Here is a 21,271-nt window from a genome sequence, read left to right on the forward strand (position 1 = left end):
TGTGCAAGCAGCTCCTGAGACAAAAATAGTGATGACATGGAAGAAAGAGTCCAGTCTTTCTCACCCACTGTCATCCTGACACTGCCAGTGGTGAATAATCATCCCTAGCACTCTTAAGAATGAGAAGAGGAGGAGGGGTGTTTGTTCTGGTCCTCTTTGTTCTTTCACTTCTGGTGGCGACTTATTTATGAAAACTGAATAGCTGTGCCTGCATCTGCTGCAGCTTGTGCTCTGGGCCCTTCTGTATTCCAAGATTCTGTAGTAGCACAACGTGCTACAGATTTTTTTTTTTTCCCTTGCTCAGATTCTCAGCTTTCATTAATTTAAAAAAAAAAAAAAAAGTGAAAAAAAAAAAGTTTTGCCTCTTTTGGCTACAGAGACAACCTCAAAAATACGAACCAAATGTGAGACAATGCCTGGCTGAGTCTGTGGTCACCCTCCACAGTGAGCAAATGCCAAATGAGTTAAAAAAGGAGAGGGACAGATAACTGCCTTCTCTTCATATGCTCTGTCACCAACTGCCACATGCTGCCTGGTGGCTTTTCCTAGTGGATTTTCCCCTAAATTTAGCAATTCTGTCTTGCACCCGTAGTTATCCATGTTGTCTCCCCCATCATCATTTGTTATCATTTGGCTCCAAGTGTGGGCACTCAAGCAGCTACATCAACACAGCCTTTCCAACATGAAAGTGGCACAGAGCATAAAATGTATTTTTTTTCATTTTTAGCTAATGAGCTAATTTTAATGCTTCTTCTAAAAGGAGACTAAATCTTGAAAGCATAGAAAACATGCTTACAAAACAAATTTCCTGGTTTGAAAATCCCTCATATTAGTTGGAAAACTTGAGACATTTTCAAATCAGGCAATTTTACATAGATAAGTTGAAGTGAACAGCAGATAATTTCTCATTAACAGCATAAAGGTAAGTTAGCAAAAGTGCATATGTGCAAATGGTTTAAAAAGGCTTCTTTTTAATAGGCACCTAATTTCTTCTTTTTTTGCTAGACACGTAAATCAATTATCTGTGGCATGTGGCCTTGATTATACCCCTCAGTTAAACACTGACATTCTTGTGAAGAATTCCTTCTCATGCATGAGGCATGGCTGCACAACCTGTGCAGATGTCACATCTCAGGGAGTCGTAATTCTCATGAAGTTAATGGCAAATACCAGAAAAATACTGGAAAATTCAATTAAAAAAACGAAAGTGGAGGTGAAAGGGTTCAGTTTGGCATGAGAGGGAGTTTAAGCTCTATTCTCCCACATGTCCACAGGCAGAAACTGATAGTCATCCATTTTTCACTCATCCTTTTATTTGTCATTCAGTTCCAGACAGACAGGAACTTTTAGGAGTTGGTATTTATCCAAATTTGTTCTTGATTGGAAATCTCAGGAACATGTCTTGCTCATGTTTCTGCTGTTTACTGGTCTGAATAGATTTGGAGGGTTGTTTTCCTTACAACCTTTCCAAAAAATTAAAAAATTAGCAAAAATATGAAAATCTTAGAGAAATACAGTGAAAAATCACAATGCAGCTTCTCTGAGAAACTTCATGTTTTGGCAATTAGAGCTACTCATGTAGTTTTATTGCTGAATCTCCAAACCAAATCAGTTGCCAGATTTGGAGCCGAACCTTTCTGCCATTCCAGAAAATAAATGGCATGAGACTGCTTCAGGAGATTGCTTCCAAAATAAAAAAATCTAAGTTGTCCTCTAATTTTTCATTGTAGGTTGGAATTTATTTGGGTGATTTAATGTTTCTTTGAAGTCTTCGTGGGAGTTGGAGTCTTACTGTAAAAGATAAACTATATATTTATGAGGTTGTAAAACTTACTTTTATAATACTGAAGCTTTGAAAAAGTTTATTTCTTGTTTAGGTTTGAGGTTTGGAAAGAAACATTATTTAGAATGCTTGGGAAATACATAGGGAGCTTTTAATTACTGTGTCCTTTCTTTTCATTGCCACTTTGAAATCATTGTACTAGGGAATTTCATATTTTTTTGTAAAAAGTTGTGAGTGAACTTGGAATTTAATTGCTTTGTAATTAAAGAGGGAAGACTAAATAGTTTCAAATGGCCTATTACCTGTAGATCTAATTAAATAAACTTCTGTGCAGTGACACGGACCAGTGAGAGCAGCAGATTTCAGCCCCAAAGTCTCATAGCACCTGCAGAAGAGGCAGAGAAATTTTTAATGCACAATATACTGCAAATGCATTAAAAGCTAAGTGTGCTGCCTGAGTCTCCAGGTGCCCTTTACTCTGCTGGATAAGTTATTCTTTTTGAGCAGGTGTGCATAAATGGCCACAGAAGTATCTCATTCAATAGGTGTTTAGATCAGCAGCATAAAGTATTAATGCCAAATTACTGCCATGTTTGTAATAATTTGGATTACTCTAAAGCTAACAATTCAGTTAAATACATTAAAATGCATTTAAAACTTCTGTTACATGCTTATGTAAATCCATTTAAAGATATGAAAGTGGAGGATATTTTTAAGTATTGAAACTTGCTAGTTAATAGCTTTTTGACTATTAAAGTATGAAAAGGTTGACATGCTATAAAAGTATTTATAACCAAGATCCCTTTTTTCCCCTTTTGAATGACCCTAGATCTTGCCTAGGAATACATTTGGAACAGATTTGTTTACAGAACTGACAGAAATGTAATAAATTAGAACAATTCATACTGGAGCTCCCATTGGATTTAAACTGATGTGTTGTATGAAATATTTTAACAATGCAAGAAGCAGGGTCATGGGACTGTAAGTTCTGTCTACTGTAACTTCTGTTTTGCTGATCTTAAGTAGTTCATGGGAATGCATCAAAAACAAAATGAGCTTTCTCTTAATGTTTTGGTCCTTCTTGTCCATGAAAGTGACTTATTGTATGGGGCAGAGTTGCAAAGCAAGTTTGCAAGCCCTTTGTTTGGAAATGTAAAATGCCTTGCTTTAGGCAGATATTTGGGGAAAAAATGCACAGCTTTGTTTTCCTTCTTCAAGCTAGCAACAAAAAATTCAGAATTAAAAAAAAATCAGTTCTATCTATAGGGCTTCTTTTGAATTATTTGCTTATTATAGTATGGCCTGATGCAGTGGTTAAAATTAACATCCCATTTTATGTCCAAAAGTCTGCTGCAATGGCAGTTTTTTAATCCCAGCCCTTAAAAAGGTCATTTCATCCCTGGGATGTGTGAAGGTCTGTATGAGTGTAGTGTGCTTCTTGCTATCCAAGCTTACTTTCAGATACAATATATAGGATCTCATTAACAAATGTATGGTAATACTGTAGAAAAGAAAAAAAGAAAAGGGTAAAAAAACCCAGGTTTTTGCTTCCATAAAATGTTGCCAATCAAATAGTTTAAAACTGCTCTGAAACCTTCTGAAATTTATTTACTTGTCTGAAGTGCTTAGATATTTGGTGTATCTGAGGTAAGAATAGATCATTTTTAGCTCTAGTATGGAACAAAGTAATCGGAGCATCTTAGAATGTTTTGTGTTGGAAGAGACCTTAAAGCCCATCTCATTCCAACCCCCTGCCATGGGCAGGGACACCTTCCACTATCTCAGGTTATTCAAAGCCCCATCCAACCTGGCCTTGAACACTTCCAGGAATGGAGCATCCACAGCTTCTCTGGGCACTGATACATCATTTAAAGGGGAAAAGAATGCCAAACACACAAACCCTTCCTTTTTTACTTTTTTATTTGGAGGGCTTTGGGAGTTTTTTGTTCACTTTCCCACCTATTTGGGGAAGCAAAATGAAAATTGTTTTTCAAAGAACGCTTGCAAGACAGGCAAGAGTCTCGTTTTTGAAGCAGAGATACAGAGACTGAGACAGAGGCACTTGAACTATTACCACTGCAAGTTTTTGTGGGAAGGCTGGGAGTCAGGGGAGGTGAAGTGTAATCATTAGTCAGGCAACACTGAACATCAGCTGAAATCTCAGGATTGTTGTTGTGCCAGCCCATTGAGGGTTTTCTCATTGCAGGGAAATGAAATCCGCTACTGAAAAAACACTTAAGTGATGTAAAAACAAAAATAGCTTACGTTTGCAGGTATATATTGGAAGGCAGGATGTGGGCATGGGATTAATGTGAGAGGTTAGGGAGCAGGGTCACTTAGGTCTAAAGTCACAGAGAATGATTTTGAAGAGCTCCCTGCCTGTTCTGAAGTATCCCGACCTAGAAACAGACTTTCACTTCAAGTGGGAGCTTTGGGATCTGCAGAATCACAGGACACTCTTTGCTCTTACTCAGCAAAGTTTTTTTATTTGGGTTATGTGCAAGAATTGAGGGCTTCACAAAGTTACATACAGAATATTTTAATAAAATACATGGTAAAGTAATGAATTATGCTATCCTACAGGTCAGGTTAGGACATTACTTGAATTTGTGGCATGTTATGGTGGATAAAGCTGTTTCTGTTTTCTTTTAGAACCAAAAATAAAAGAATCCTCTGGAATGGAGAAAGATTATATTCTTGTTCCTGGCCTTCTCATTCAAAAATCTTCAAGTAGTCAATCTTACTTGTGTAGTTTTGTCCTCTGAACAAAATGTGCAAAAGTGTCCTCTCCAGTTATTTCATTTTGTGGAGAAGCATGATTTTGTTTTAGGTATTGTTCAGTCCTGTTTGTAGTGCTTCCATAATTACTAAGGGAAGCAGAAATATTTTAGTAACACTTACCTCCCTGTTCTCAGCTGTGGTGTTTGTACAGTGCTCATGTAGACTAAACAATTAGCAGAGTGACCTTAATGGGACATTCAGAACCTCTGCTGAAGCCACTGGGGAGCAAAAACCACAGCTCTGTTACCAGCCTGAATTTGCTGCCAAAACAACCTCAGAGACTGAGCAGTTTGATCCACAGTGTTTAAACACAATAAAAACATAAATATAGAAGCAACATCCTTCAGAGGCTCACTTAAAATGTTTTTTTTTGTATGGAGATGGGGCTGAAATGGAGTTGAACACATTGATCTATGGTTGCTTTTCCTTCAGTATAATTTAGAGATGAGTTACTTAGCTTTGGTTTGAAGAGTAGTTGGTTTTGTGTCTGATTAGCTGAGCTGGCTGTAAGGAAGGAATCACAAGCTGGAGAAGTGAGGTGCAGTTCTGACCTGAAACGCAGTCACTGAAGGTGCTGCCTCCGTGACCTCTGTGGTTTTCCCGTAACTTCCGCAAGAGCAGCGTTCAAACAACACGATGTGTCACTAATCAGAGAGGGTAGGTCCTCATCAAGTGCTTACCTTGGCCCTGCCAGAGCAAATGTTTAAAATGGCAGAGGCAGCTGTGTGTCCAGACGGCTCTGCCTTGGTTCAGCCCCATTCCTGAGAGGCTTACGGCTGCTAAGGCAGCGCGGGGAACTTCCTCACATGTTCTGCTGGGAACGGTGTCCCTTTCCTTGAGTGGGGAGGGGACAGACACAGTCTGTGTCTATGAAATAATGTCCCTTTTACCTCTAAAGAGTCAACGGGCTGCAAAAACAGAGAGATATGACTACGAGAAAACCTATGTCTTTATATGATGAGTCACCCACCCGATAACCAGGGTGTTTATCTAGAGCTCAGTCCTCACTTGCAAAATTTCAGTGCACAGAGGTCCAAAGATGTTTAAAAACATTTTTGAGTGTCTCTCCTGTATCATAAAAGCTTTTAAAAAAAGGGGTGGTGGTCAAGTTAGTGATTTATATACATTTAATCATGCATATGCAGCAGATGTGAATACCCTCTTCTGTAATTAAATAAACATAATAATTGTCTTAATCTAAATAGCTGAAAATTACGTAGAATTCCATTGTTAACCACATTGGAAAAGGGATTATTCCTTTAACGATATAATAATACTTAATAATATTATTTCAGTTGCAGCTTTGATGATTTTGCTTAGATGTTTAGTGTTGTCCAAGGCAGACACACAATGCCTAATTCAGAGTGATTTTCAATATTATTTTTGTTAATAGCACCTATTTTTTTCTTATTACTATACTTGTGCATATGATGATACCAGTGCATATAATTATCAAAGTTTTCTGCTATTATATTTAATTTATATTCACTGTGTTTACTGGGGAAAATATTTTATTGTGGGTGTTCCCCACCCAAAAATGTCTTGGCTTTTATTTATTCTTCTTTCAACATTGAGTTAAGCAGAGTTGGATCAGAAATAATTACAGCTTTCTCTCCTTTCAACAGGTTTTCGAAAAATAAGTCTGGATGACCTCCGAAAGGCCTACATTGTGAAAGATGTGCAGCAATATATTCTGCATCGTTTGGACCAGGAAGAAGCCCTGAGACAACACCTCACAAAAGAAACGGCAGAAATGCTGAATCAGCTTCACATCAAAAGCAGCGGTTGCTTTTTGTATCTGGAACGCGTCCTAGATGGAGTTGTGGAGAATTTTATCATGCTACGGGAAATCCGTGATATTCCAGGAACATTAAATGGCCTCTACCTTTGGCTCTGTCAGAGACTTTTTGTGAGAAAACAGTTTGCAAAGGTCCAGCCCATCCTTAATGTGATTCTTGCAGCCTGCAGGCCCTTGACCACCACGGAATTGTATCACGCCGTGTGGACCAAAAACATGACGCTGACAATGGAAGACTTTCAACGCAAATTGGATGTCCTGTCCAAAGTCTTTATCGATGGCCTTGGAAATACAAAAATCTTGTTTCATTACAGTTTTGCAGAGTGGTTGCTGGATGTAAAGCACTGTACACAGAAATACTTGTGTAATGCCGCAGAGGGACACAGAATGCTGGCAATGAGTTACACCTGCCGGGCAAAGGATTTAACACCATTAGAAGCTCAAGAGTTTGCACTGCATCTCATTAATTCTAATTTACAGTTGGAGACTTCCGAGCTGGCTTTGTGGATGATATGGAATGGCACACCTGTCAAAGACTCCCTGTCAACCTTAATTCCTAAAGAGCAAGAGGTGTTACAGCTGCTGGTAAAGGCTGGTGCTCACGTCAACAGCGAAGATGACCGCACGTCTTGCATCGTCCGGCAGGCTCTGGAGAGGGAAGACTCCATCCGCACCTTGTTGGACAACGGGGCGTCCGTAAACCAGTGCGATTCCAACGGGAGAACGCTGTTGGCCAACGCGGCGTACAGCGGCAACCTCGACGTGGTCAACCTGCTGGTTTCAAGGGGGGCGGATCTGGAGATCGAAGACACCCACGGGCAAACAGCGCTGACCTTGGCTTCTCGGCAGGGGCACACCAAGGTGGTCAACTGCCTCATCGGCTGTGGGGCCAACGTCAACCACACGGACCACGACGGCTGGACGGCGCTGCGCTCGGCGGCGTGGGGAGGGCACACGGAGGTGGTGTCCGCGCTCCTGTACGCCGGGGTCAAAGTGGACTGCGCCGATGCTGACAGCCGGACGGCGCTGAGAGCGGCGGCCTGGGGAGGACACGAAGATATCGTGCTGAATCTGCTCCAGCACGGGGCTGAAGTTAATAAAGCTGACAACGAGGGCAGGACGGCTCTGATCGCAGCTGCGTACATGGGGCACAAGGAGATCGTGGAGCACCTGCTGGACCACGGTGCGGAGGTGAACCACGAGGACGTGGACGGGAGGACGGCGCTGTCTGTGGCTGCGCTCTGCGTGCCGGCCAGTAAGGGACACGCCTCGGTGGTCAGCCTCCTCATCGACCGCGGTGCTGAAGTCGACCACTGTGACAAGGATGGCATGACTCCACTGCTGGTGGCCGCCTATGAAGGACACGTGGATGTGGTTGATCTGCTCCTGGAAGGAGGAGCTGATGTTGATCACACAGACAACAACGGCCGGACGCCGCTTCTGGCAGCAGCCTCCATGGGCCACGCCTCAGTGGTGAATACTCTCTTGTTTTGGGGTGCAGCTGTTGACAGCATTGACAGTGAAGGTAGAACAGTCCTGAGCATAGCATCTGCGCAGGGCAATGTTGAAGTAGTACGGACTCTGCTGGACAGGGGGCTAGATGAAAATCACAGAGACGATGCAGGCTGGACACCTTTGCACATGGCAGCTTTTGAAGGTCACAGGTTGATCTGTGAAGCTCTTATAGAACAAGGTGCTAGAACAAATGAAATTGATAATGATGGAAGGATACCTTTCATATTAGCCGCACAGGAAGGTCACTATGATTGTGTGCAGATGTTACTGGAAAATAAATCCAACATTGATCAGAGAGGCTACGATGGGAGAAATGCTCTCCGAGTTGCTGCCTTAGAAGGTCACAGAGATATAGTTGAGCTACTGCTCAGCCACGGAGCAGATGTGAACTACAAAGACGCTGATGGCCGGCCAACGCTTTATATCCTAGCATTAGAAAACCAGCTTACGATGGCTGAGTATTTTTTAGAAAATGGTGCAAATGTCGAAGCAAGCGACGCTGAAGGAAGAACAGCACTCCATGTTTCCTGCTGGCAGGGCCATTTGGAGATGGTGCAGGTGCTGATAACGTACCACGCTGACGTGAACGCTGCAGATAACGAGAAGAGATCCGCTTTGCAGTCTGCTGCATGGCAAGGCCACGTGAAGGTCGTGCAGCTTCTCATCGAGCATGGTGCTCTGGTTGACCACACTTGTAATCAAGGTGCTACTGGACTCTGCATTGCGGCCCAAGAGGGGCACATTGACGTTGTCCAGATATTACTGGAGCATGGTGCTGATCCAAATCACGCTGACCAGTTTGGGCGCACTGCTATGCGGGTTGCAGCCAAAAATGGACACTCCCAGATTATCAAATTACTGGAAAAATATGGTGCATCAACTCTGAATGGTTGCACTCCGTCTCCAGTCCACACAATGGAGCAGAAGCCCTTACAGTCAGTCTCCTCTAAAATGCAGTCCTTAACCATGAAGTCCAATAGTTCAGGGAGTACAGGAGGAGACGTGCAGTCTGGAATGCGGGGATTATCCAATGGGCCTGCACACGCCTTCAGTTCTCCTTCGGAGTCTCCCGATTCTACGGTTGACCGTCAGAAGTCATCTTTATCAAATAATTCCCTGAAAAGCTCCAAAAATTCTTCTCTCCGCACCACGTCCTCAACGGCCACCGCTCAGACGGTGCCCATCGACAGTTTCCACAGCCTGTCGTTCACAGAGCAAATCCAGCAGCATTCCCTGCCACGCAGCAGAAGCAGGCAGTCCATTGTCTCCCCTTCTTCCACAACTCATTCCCTAAGTCAAAATCATAATTCACCCAGTAGTGAGTTTGAATGGAGCCAAGTGAAACCTAGTTTGAAATCAACTAAAGCGAACAAAGGGGGCAAAACAGACAACTCCAGCAAGTCTGGGTCAGCTGGAAAGAAAATAAAGCAGAGTAGTTCCTCCCAACCCAAAGTGCTAGAGTATGAAATGACTCAGTTTGATAAACGAGTACCTATTGCCAAATCTGGCACAAGCATGCCACTCAAATCAATGCCGCCAGAGCCACAGTGCAAGATTTTGGTCCCTCCAGCTCAGCAAGAAGTTGGTCGATCTCAGCAGCAGTTCCTGATTCACCAACAGAGCGGGGAGCAGAAGAAGAGAAATGGCATTATGACAAATCCAAATTACCATCTTCAGAGCAATCAGGTTTTTCTCGGCAGGGTTTCTGTCCCACGAACAGTGCAGGACAGGGGGCATCAGGATGTGTTGGAAGGCTATCCCTCCGCAGAGACAGAACTCAGCCTTAAGCAAGCCTTAAAACTTCAGATTGAAGGTAGTGACCCAAGCTTCAACTACAAGAAGGAAACACCATTGTAAAAGGTAACTTACCTAGTCACAAAGGAACCAAATGCCTGCATTTCATTTAAAATGTGCTAAAATTACATTTTACTATCATTACCATCATAATTGCTTATGTGATGGATGTTAAAATCTTAACCTGTCAAGTATTTCCTTTGCTGTCATTTAAAATCACCAGCCATAGAGGAATTGGATCACTATTGTGTTGTCTCTTGAATTCAGTTGCTCTAATTGTGGCCCACTGTCTTTGATAACTGAGTTTCAGGTGGCATTGATTTGGAATTTGATTTTCAAATGTAAGGACAGATGAGAATTTCAGTTCATGATATATTCAGATGCAGTATTTATTTTATTATTTACAAAAATGCTCTTCAGAAAGTTTCTAAAGGTTCTTATAAGTTATAGGCAACCACTTTGCTGAATGTGGATTTTAAGGGTGAAGCGTAAGTACAAATTACTATTCTAAAGCTTTGATTTTGTATTTCTGTTACTGTAAAGATAGTCCTCCTATAAAAGAGGTGGCTTTTCTTAGTGCAAAATTATAATCTATGTTATGGTACCAATTTTCTGACCATTGTGTTGTTCTTAATCAGTGAACGTCATTTAGATATCTCACCTCCTCTCCAATACTGAATTTTAAGCTGAAAAAGTAATTATCAGTCTCTTTTTCAGATATGAATTGTCAGTGAGTCAGCTAAAATAGTTCTATGTTTCTCCCTCTTCCTGTTGAGGTGTATATTTTTTAGGGTATTTGGAATGTGTTAATATGTTTTCTATTGGAATTTCAGAGAAGCAGCATCTTTATGAAATGCGTACCCACCTCTTATTGCTCGCTCACTTTTGAAAACATTTTTTTGCCTGTGAATGCAGCATTTTGGACAGCTCGGGCTGCTGCTCCTTAGAACAAGAATGTTCTTGCCAGTTCTGACTCAGTTCTGCTGCAGGTCATCAAAGACAGCATGTTTCTAGGACAGTTTAAGGGGGTGCAGAATCCACACATGGAAGGTTTTCAGCTGTCAAAAACACATAAACAGGCATTTTCCCAAAATGTTCTGGAAATTGATTTTAATTGAATATATCTGTAGATGTAGCTGAGGTCCACAGAGAATTGTAGAGCAATAGAATACTGTGCAGGACCCTGTTGGGTTGGTATTTTGCTTCAATTAAAATGTTTGAAACAATACAGTGTTTCAGAAACATCTGCTCTAGATGTTTGTAAAATTTGTAAAATGCAAATTTTACCTAAGGGTCAGATGAGCTGTGGGGCAGGACAGCAGGAACAGACATAGAGAGAAATCATCAGCTGGGAGAGAAAAGTACCTAAATCTTTGTAAAAGTTACAAGGACTTCAGATTCCCACAGTAGTACATCATGCCCAAACAGGATTAGAATTTGTTTGTAATATTTTCCTGCTTCTGTAAAACTTTGAAACATGTAATTAAGGATTGTATTTCCTAACTCTGACGTGCCTGCACCTGATGCTCATTGCTTGCTTTCATGTTGTACTTTATTGTAAATCCATTGCATGGTTCTGACGTAGAATGTGTTCATCTGACCTGACCTGTCATCAAAAGCCTGGTTTTGGTGAATTTTTACATCTCCCTTGGTTTTAAAATATAAACAGCATATAAAGAAATCTGAACATTCCACATATCACACTAAAATTTGGCTTTGCTTTGTCTAGAACAAATGGTGTGCTACTGAAAATACAGGGTTTCTCTTAGTGAAATTCTTGGTTTTACAAATGGCTAAAAAATGAGGTGTAGATAACCAAATGGTTCCTTTTGCTTTTCTCTTAACACTTCCCAGAGCGTCACTTTAAAGATTGGAGTTTAGAGCAAATCTGTGTGGATTATGAATTGCTTAGCACAGGCTGTAATTTGCCTCCTCTCTTGCCAAATCTCAAGCAGAAAAATGGGTAATTTTCCTGACCGGTGGATAAGTGAGTCACCTGTGGGGAATCACATCAGAAACACTCCACAGGAGCACCACAGGAATGGCTTTCCTTTCCTGGCTGCTGCTTCCCACCAGGAAACTCTTGTGTTGTGGGGACCTTGCAGGTTCTTGGGATGGCAGAGAGCACAGGGAATCAATCACAGGACCGGGGTTAGGCAGGAAACACTTTTCCTCATCAGGTTGTTGTTGTTGTGTGCTTTTGACTTTAATTAGGGGTGATACAGCTCTATTTCTGACAATGCTGTTTGTGTTACAGACTATTTCAAAGCTTAAAGTTTTTATTTTATACTTCCAGGCCAATTCCATGATGCTGTGAACAGAAGCGCTTCTGCTCCCAATGATTTATCAGCTGGCTGGGATGAAAGCAAACAATGCTTGTTTAGTCCACCTAGAAATTCAAGAATGTGATTCCTACAGTTCAGTTACCTTAATTACTGTAACGTGCCTACATTTTCAGGCTGCCTTCTCAGTATAACCCTCTGTGCTTCGAAATTTTATTTTGTGTACTTTGTATTTAAAACACAGAACGAGCACTTTTTTTAATTGCAGAAAGATATATGCTGTATTTCCCTGACCACAGCTGAAAATGGTAAGAACCAGGAATTCGGATTTCCTATTCCAGATCGCTTGGTAGAGGTGCATGTGCCACAGTGAACTGTGTTAAGGAAAAGGCAGTGCTTTTTGTATTTATTTTTCTGTGGCTAAAGAAAATACGCAACGAGTTTGTCACATTTGCATTGTTGTCATGTATTGTCAGTTCCCCGTGTACTTCAAAAGGTTCCCTCCAGAATTACAGGTCTTTTAACAGTATTTTATAAATACTGTACTTGTGTGTTCTGTCTGTGTAATTGCTGTTCAGTGGTGGCAAAGAAGTCGGACTGCAACCACCTGCAGTGTCTTTGGGATTTTTAAGAGGCAAAAATCCACTCTCTGGTACTACAGCACCAAATCTGGATGGCAGACTGGGACCACTGAAAGCAATAGGCAAGTTTTGGACACTTGGTCTGCAATAGGCTCTGTTATTGCTATGGTGATGAGGTAACTAATATGGGTATGTCTGAGGTGCTAAAAGATCTGATCCTGCTTTCTTGTATATCTCTATACATTAGAAACAGCTCTTTCTCTTTTCCAAGGTAAAGGACTATTTTTGGGAATGTCAGTAAAGCAAACCATGGAAAATACAGACCCTTTGTGAGCAAGGCTGAGAGAATCCGCAGCGAGAGCGCAGTGGAAAAAAACAGAGACAGCGTTGCCTGGGGAGTACAGAGATGGCTGAGTTAGCCCTGTCCTGAGACAATAACTCCTTAAAGCACAAACTGGTATGAATGTGGTTACTGCTTCACGGGGATTAGGTAGAGCCAGCGTGTCTCTGTACCTGGAGCACGGTGAATCAGCAGTCAGGAGAGCCCATCCATGGATAATGGAAAGCTGGCTTCCCGCTCTTACAGCAGAAGTATTTCACTTGTGTGAAAAAGAGCAAAGTCAAGGTCATTGTTGTGAAAGCGAGCAGTGTGAGTTTTCCCTTTGAATGTGCACATCTTACTTGCACAGTTCTGCAAGTGATAAAATGAAATAAGTGGGTTCTTTTCTCCTACAAATGCAAGCTTTATTCTACTATTCACCATTACACAGCCTTGCTCTTTAGAAAATAAGCCTATTTTTGTATGCAAGTGTTTCTTCTAAAGGCTTGGGTTTCATCTTTTTCATACTCTAATTCTGATCATTCCAGAAATAAGATGATAAAGAGCTGAGGTTATTTTTCATAGATGATTAATAAGATCCTTGAACTTTGATGAAAGGCCTCTAGATGTAGATGTAATGCATATTCTGAGGTACTGAAGGGCTCCATGTCTGGTTATTATGATCAACTGTCATCAGAATACTTTTCTTCTTTTAAATCTTGCACCTCCATTGTTATTTGCTTTTTCCTAAATGTAAAAAAAAAAAAATCTTTTATAGTCAGGCATTCAGCATATAGTAAAATTAGATGTTAGAAGCTGATACACGGCAATATGGATTACTCTGAATGTTTCATGTATTGAATTTCTTGTCCCTGTGGGACAATTATAAAATAAACATAACAGGAGTCTGGCAGAATGGCCTTAAGAGGGTTAGTGGTTTAGAAAAGAAAAAGTACCAAAATGTTCTCAGCAAACTTGTTCCAAACCTCAAGTGTAGTACATTTGCAATACTGTGCAAGAATATGACTTTCCTTAGTGATTAGATGTATGTTTTGTTCTGTGGAAAGGGATCACTGAACGCCAACTTTTTTTCTACTGACCTTGACTGTCATTGGGATTATATTTATTTAATTTTATTGTGTTGTTATGAGTTGCACCTTGTGGACAGAGGACTTAAAAATATGGCCAATTTCACAAGGGGCCACAACTTAGAGATAGTCTGGTGGGTTTTGTGTGAATAGTATTTACATTTGAAACAGTCACTGGGGAAACCCTCTCTCCGTATCAGCAGAAAGTAGACCTGTCAAAAATGTTTTCAGAATGACAATTCTGCCACATTTTTGCATATCCCTTTGGAATGGGGCATGAATTGCTTTAAATCATCTGTTTTCTCAGATGGTCTGTGTAATTCGACATTGCTGTTGCGTGTGGTTTTTAGCATCACCATTTATCAAGGGTTTGGGTGCCAAGCAAAGTTGCTGTTCCCCCATTGCTCCCTCTGCTCTGCCCTTTCCCATCTGTAAATGGAGTGGAGGTGAGCAGAGAGGTGCAGCTGTGACTCAGCACAGCTCCTTCTGCCAGGGCAGCAGTTCTCACCACCCAAAAAACCTGAATAAAACAGAAATCCTGTTTCTCTTCATCCCATTTCACTGGTCCTTCCAAGGTCATCTCCACAAGACATCCAAAATTCTTGATGGGAGAGCTGGGGAAAAAGACTTGTTTTGTGGACATGGATATCAATACTGTGTACTTGTGGAAAAACTCATCTGGAGAGAAATGCATTAAGAGATACCAAGGCACAATTGATGCATTTTTGTCTTCTCTGTGAACAGTATTGAAAACATTACCATTTCTTTAAAACTAAAAAGGTGTTTTCCCTCCTCAGTTACTCTGCTATGCAAATGTCTGTTATGCTTAATAGTCCCCATCTGAACTCCTCAGTTAACTTGGTTTGCAGATAGACTGTTTTTTCCTGGAGTGTGTTGTAAATAGCCTTTAATGTACATTGAATGAATTTCACATTGTAAAATTTTTATTTTATTCCTTGTATTATATTAAGCGAAAATCCCTGTGTATATTAAAGTGCATAATAAATATATTTGCTTTTCAGCAGACATCTAACTGTTTTAATTTTTCTACCTCATTTCCTGGGATATTTCAGGAAAAGGTTATTAAACTTGATTAACTTTCATGTAGTGCTAAATGAAGCATGATTTGTGTGTCCAGTAAGCAGCCCAGGCTAGCAAACCTCAGACCCTGGCATTAATTCCTGTGGCTTTGAGCATATGCAGAAGATTTGCTGCATGTCCTTCTGTTTAAAGTGACCATTATATACTGTAAATACCACAAGGGCCAATAAATTAACTATTTCAGTTGCTATGAGTTCTTAACAAGTTCAAAGGGGTTTCGTTAATTATTGCCTTGATGAGTGTTTCTCGATAGTATTTTCAGCTTAAGGAAAAGCTCTCTTACTTTGAGTGGCTACTCATTTTTCTTGAATGTGTTATTAGAAAAGGTAGGGAAGTTTTCTGGTCCTTGCAATAATACCCTTTGGCTCTGTGATCTTGTCTCACTTTTTCAGATCGTAGAGCCACCATGATTTCTCTGCAGAGGGTTTTTGAGTGTGCAGGAGTTTGGCCGTGCCTTCTGCAGATGATGGGTTTACCCCCCAGGTATTCTGGTTCACACAGATCCCAGCAGCTGGTACACATGGCTCGACTGATTCCTAAGATTAGGTGAATGGCAAAATTGTCATTATCTTCTGACTTCTTTTCTGTGGATTTCTGTTATTGATCCTCTTTTGTTAAGTTCTCAGTCCAAAATAACAAAGTATGAGATCCATTAATTCAGTGGCTATTTTTCATGGAAGCAAAGAATCTTCTTTGAATAAGTTTTATTATGTCCCAGAGACAGACATTTTCTTCAGATAAGCACTGTAATAATATTTAAATAAAATTACTCAACACCTGGTTTAAATCTCTTGTTCTATGGAATATACACAATCACATTAAATAATGCTTCATGTCTTCTGTGAGATCCATGCTACAGTTTGGCTTGTGTATTATATTTATTTTCCAAAAGTAAACTGAGATTGGTTGGCACAGCAAACTAAAGCCTTTATGTTGGAGGCCCTTGGAGAGTTTGGCCTTGATCTAAATCCTAATCATCTTGTGCTACAAAGAGTTACAGAAACAGGGTATGGGACTGGGAAATCTAGTTGGCAGATAATTTTGATAAAGAAGTCTCCAAATGTGTATGTAGGTAACAGACAGATTAACCTTTAGAATTTAAATGTAATTTGCTGGTTGCGGGGACAGAATAAGGCATTGGGGTCTGGTTGTTGGTTTTGGTTTTTTATTTTCCCCGATAACTTTTTTGATGTAATGACTTTTAAGCCTGCATCTCCTAGGGAAAAAAATATTTTGAGATATTAAGTAATTAAAACCTCTTCTCTTAGATTGAGAGCTGTGAGCAGAGCTTTTGTGTATTGGTTTTATCTTGGTGAACATTAGGCAATGTCATAGAGAGACTTTAAAACTCAAAACTTTATCCATAAATGACAGAGTGGACCTTTATTATGATTTATTCTGTCATTTTCCATTATGCTGGCTATCTAGTTCACATTGTGTTTTCCCCAATAACAAAACATTCCAGTCTCGCTCCAGCTTTAATAATAGTGTGATAGTTCTGTTGCTGTTTTTTTTCTTACTGCGCTCACGAAAGGTGTTGCTATTGCTATTTGCCAGTAAATCCCAAAGCACAGAAAACAAGGGACAAAGACTGAGATGAGGATGCATTTGCTCTGTCAGTCACTGAACAGGCTCAAAAAAACGTCAGGAAAAGCCCCTGGGCTGCTCCTAGCACTAGGCAATTCTGCTGCCTTGAATAACCTGTTGTCTGGCATTAACTCATCTCCTGCTTTTTTTTTTTTTTTTTTTTTTTTTTTTCCTGTTGCTTTTTGTGCATTTGCAGCGCAGCTCGCTGGAGGCTGTCCATGCAGCTGGGTGCTGCCAGCTCCAGCTCCTGGCTGGCTGCTGGAGCAGTGGGAGAGGAGTCAGCTCCTCTCTGGAGGCTGCTCTGCCAGCAGATTCCTGCATGGTTGGGCTTGGGACCAGGGACCACCTCACTGCTCTGGCCCGTGCTGAGCAGCGTGGCTCGGGGAGAGAGCTTGCCAAGCTCTCCCTGGAGTTGTGCTCATTTTTCCTACTGCAATCAGAGCTTTAAAAAAAAAAGAAAAGAAAAAATAAAAAAGGAAAAAAAACCCAGAATTATCCAGGACCCTCGTTGACAGGTGGGAGCTCTGTGAGAGGCAGTACCGAGCATGCAACCAAGCCTTTGTGTCCTGGTGCCAGTTTTCTGCTAATGTAACACTCTGAAGTGAAGGGGAGATAAAGCAGTCTGAACGTTTCTGTCTGTGCTAACATTTCACGTCTCCCCTGTGCCTTGGTTAGCTGTCAGCCTGCTGACAAATTAATGGGGTTGCCTGTTTCTGAAGGCTGTCATTTGATGGTATTCATGGTGTGGAGAGACAAGATCTTTCTACAGGCACAGTGCTCAAAGCAGAGAAGTTTTTCAGAAGCTGGAGAGGACCAAGTGGCATACTTTCCCTTCCAGCTGGACTTCTCCATACAGGAGCAGGAGCAAAAGCACCTGGACACGTGATGTACAACATTTAGTTGCATGAGAAGAAAGCAGGGAGGAAAGGTTCACGTCATCTCTGAAGTCTTCAAAATGCAGCTCACTCTTTGGCATGTCTAAAAATGTCACTGCTAAAGCAAATCTTGAGATGATTAGAGGGTGCATAATTAAGAGTCCTCATTTGGCTGCCAGAGCTGTTCACTGCAGACCCAGAGCGAGGCAGAAGCGCATTCGCTCCGACTCTTGCAATGTTGGCCCTGGTAACACCGTGGTTAATTCTCTCTGCTTGTGCTCTGCTGAGATTTCCCACAAGAAAACTGGATGCAGTTGGTTTTGAAATGTTTTTGCTAATTACTTTTTTTAGCATGTGAAATTAATGAACAGAATTATTCAGGGACATTCTTATTTTCATGGGGTCGAGACTTCAGCAGTTACAATCCATTCATCATAGTAGTATTTGAAAAGTGTGATTCCCTTCACCTGAGGAAAGGTAGCAAAATTTGTGCCTAAATTGATACTAAAGAGCTTTTTGGCTCACATTGAGCTTTTTTGCTCATTTACATGCAGCCTATTTTCTAAAAAGGGTAAGTCTTTCCTCTTTGCCAGGATGGGATGATGGATTTAAGAACAGCCATTTCAGGACACTCCAGAAATTCATCCAGCTCTGCAATCTGTCATTAGCAATGACCAATATCAGATGTGAATAGAAAAGTACAACAGGGTAAATTTTCAATTTTTTTTTTCTCTAAATGTTCTTCTAGCTGTTTGTGGTTCAGAGATTTCCCAACCCAGAGACAGTGTTTTTATCATTAATATTTTGTGTGTCAGCCAGTGCTAACTAAACCAGGAACAAGTGGCTGAGATTGAAAAAGTGCACTGTAATCTATAAATAATATTTTTTCTTTAAGGGTAAGATAATCAGCTATTAAACACAAGTTTTAAGCTGTGAGTAGATTTAAAGAATTTGGTCTGGAATAATTGTGGAGCCATTCATGTGAGCATTATACAATACAGAAAGTGAAGACACTATTTGAAGCATAAGGATTTCCTTGCATCTGCTGAAAACCTGTTTTGCAACAAACTAGAAGGAAAATTTCCATGCCCCAAATCTGTGTAGGGGAGTTGGTTGATCTTTTTGCATAGAGAAAAGACAATCCCAAGAACATCAGAATTATTCTTCCCTTATTACCAACATGAACAAACTTGAATATTGATTTACTGCCTCTCCAGTTCTTAGCCAAAGCCGTCAGATGCTGGTAATAGGGAATGCACACTCGCAAAAATGAGTGTTTTCCAGATTAACAGTGGGCACAAAGGGGAGCACAGGTGCAGGAGTGTATTTCCATGGTGCTACTCGGCGGTGCCGCTGTGCAGCACAGCAGGAACCAGGTGAAAAGGAAAATTACTGCAGCAGATGTACTCCCCCCTGTGTTTCCTAAGCTCCCAGTTTGCCAAGCTGTATCCCCAGGATAGAGCACTTTCCCTGCAGAAATAATGACTGTGTTTGCCTTTTCAATCTGTTTTCATTTAACTCTGGGGTTTTCACAGATCACACGGACAGTGACTAGAAATCGCCAAGTAGTGTCAAGCTGCTTTAAACATGATATTCCCCACACTCCTAATCTACTCCTTCAGGAACAAAACAGGTTTCCACAACTTAGGTAACACCATGGTCAAAGTATTCCTTGGCTCCTCCAGTTTTCCCACTCTGGCAGGACCGCTAGGTTGTGGGCACCGTGCCTCAGATGGAAAAAACAGTCTCAATTAAATCTGCTCTGTTCTCATTTAGGCATCCTAATTATTAGGGGGTGGGGTGGTGCTAAGCGTGGAGATGGACGGACAGAGGATGGGTGTGGGAACTGAGGCTTGGTCTGTGCATGTATGTTTGTTACGTCCCGGGGGAAGCATGGAATGCTTGTTTGAACACCAAACTCCATGGTGGGCAGCACTGGCTAACCAGAGACTTCACAAATGAGAGGTGAGACTGGGAATCAAAGCCTTCCAAAGCACACCAGGGGCTCATTTTTGGCACAATCAGAGGAGGGGCTGTCCGTGCAGAGCATGGCGAGGGCCACACCAGCCAGGCTGCCCTCGGGATGGATTCAGCACGGGATGTGAGGTGTGGGGGTTTACCTTGTGAGAAGAGAGCATTGCTCATCTGCCCAAGAGGCTGCTGAGACTGACAGGAGTGTGACCTGAAGACCAAGTTAGGGACAGAATGTCTTCATGCTCCTGCTGATGTAGTCTGGGCTGTCCCAGCTTGGAGCAGCTGGTGGGAGGGCTTTGTTGGGATACCAGGCTAGCGCAGCGTGACCCCTCCCTTCGGAGGAGGACTAACCCGCGCATGTATTAGTTTGAAATTACATAAGGCTATTTAAGTGTGCTTCTTCCACTCTGGGGGCGTTTTCCTGAGCCTGTTGTGCAATGAAGGGCAGCGGTAGCCGGCTGTGCGCGGCTCCGCTGGGGCTGCATCCAGAGCTGGAGCACTCCCATGGGATAAATCCCAGCCGCCACCCGGGCTGAGGGCTGCCAGCAGGGCTGGCTCCCCGGGGAACAAGCTGAGAGCTATTCAAAGAGCTCGAATCTCTCTCTGAACATGAAACGCGGCCAGGTTATGACACACAGCTCATCCTCTGCTCGTTGAGATCAATCGGGGAGTCTCCAGGTACGCCCCCCGAGCCGCCGGCGCTGCGGGATGTGCGTGGGAATGCGGGGCACACACAGCCAGCAGGGTTCTGGACCCCAGGGCAGCGCTGGCTTCTCCTGGCCTGTGCTGGCTCCTACAGGGCACATTCATGCAGGCACTGAGCAGGCAGCAGGGGATGGTTACAGCCGGCACAGCATCCCGGACACAGGACCAAGTGGGGAGATCCCGTCTCAGCCCTGCCCATCTCCGCCTTCTTCCCGAGGGAGGTGGTCCCACCTTCCTGGCAGGGTTCCCCCCTCCAGCACCAGGTTCAGAACAACATCTCTGCTCGTTTTCTGTAACTACTTCAATCCCCAAATAGCTGTTCAGACTGAAGTTTACTGTATAGTGAGAGAAGATTTAGTTTAAGGTAACCCAAACGGAGCATGATGGAATAAATACTGCTTCACTCACTGTTACTATTTCATCTGGCAGTGGGTGAAGGATCTTTAGGAAGGGCTGACTAAAAGAGGAAAGCTACTCCACATAGCAAGAATTACCATATTGCTTTTAAAAATTAATTAAATAAAATGGAAGAAAGCAACCCTGAGTCCCTTTCCTCCTAGCAGACTGCAGCATCTCAGAAAGAATAATGCAATAGATGTGTGAAAATGCAGGCATTACTCCCAAATGCTTTCTCTATCTCTGTTTTTATTGCTTCAATAGCAGTTTATGAAACATTAGTGTAAAAAAAACTCAAAGTATGAGTCTGAAAAGACACATAAAACAATAAAGTAAATCCCATGGGAACAAGTGTCACTGTCCTTCAACATTCCATTGTTCAGTGTATAGGACCAGAATGTCAGTCATTTATCACTTATTGATCACTTCAGGCATTAGTATAGGAGTTCTGTGGCTGAAATTCCACTGAAAGAACAGTGTTTTATGGCCGAGTTCAAAACCCATGAAAAAATACTTCCAGAAACATTTATGATTGCATTTAATCTGTGACAAATCACAGCAGAATACGGTTTGGCCAGTCCCTGGCTTTAACCAGATGCAGAGGGATTCAGGCTTCTCCATTGTACAAGAAAATGACTCACATATTCCTCTTTCATCCTAGGGGACAGATGAAAAACTGATTGCAGACTTTC

General features: G+C 41.9%; 1 protein-coding gene across 1 annotated transcript in view; it reads left to right on the forward strand.

Moving 5' to 3' along the window:
• The window catches only part of ANKRD50 (ankyrin repeat domain containing 50), a 39,122-nt gene extending 24,155 nt beyond the window's left edge, over window positions 1–14,967 (forward strand). Inside the window, exons 4-5 of the mRNA XM_021554927.2 lie at window positions 6,190–9,737; window positions 11,968–14,967. Coding sequence (XP_021410602.1) covers window positions 6,190–9,734 — 3,545 coding nt within the window. The 3' untranslated portion in view covers window positions 9,735–9,737; window positions 11,968–14,967. The remainder of the gene's footprint in view (window positions 1–6,189; window positions 9,738–11,967) is intronic.
• Window positions 14,968–21,271: the final 6,304 nt, after the last annotated feature.

This window comes from Lonchura striata, chromosome 4, assembly GCF_046129695.1.
Source record: "Lonchura striata isolate bLonStr1 chromosome 4, bLonStr1.mat, whole genome shotgun sequence".
NCBI classification, from domain to species: Eukaryota; Metazoa; Chordata; class Aves; order Passeriformes; family Estrildidae; genus Lonchura; species Lonchura striata.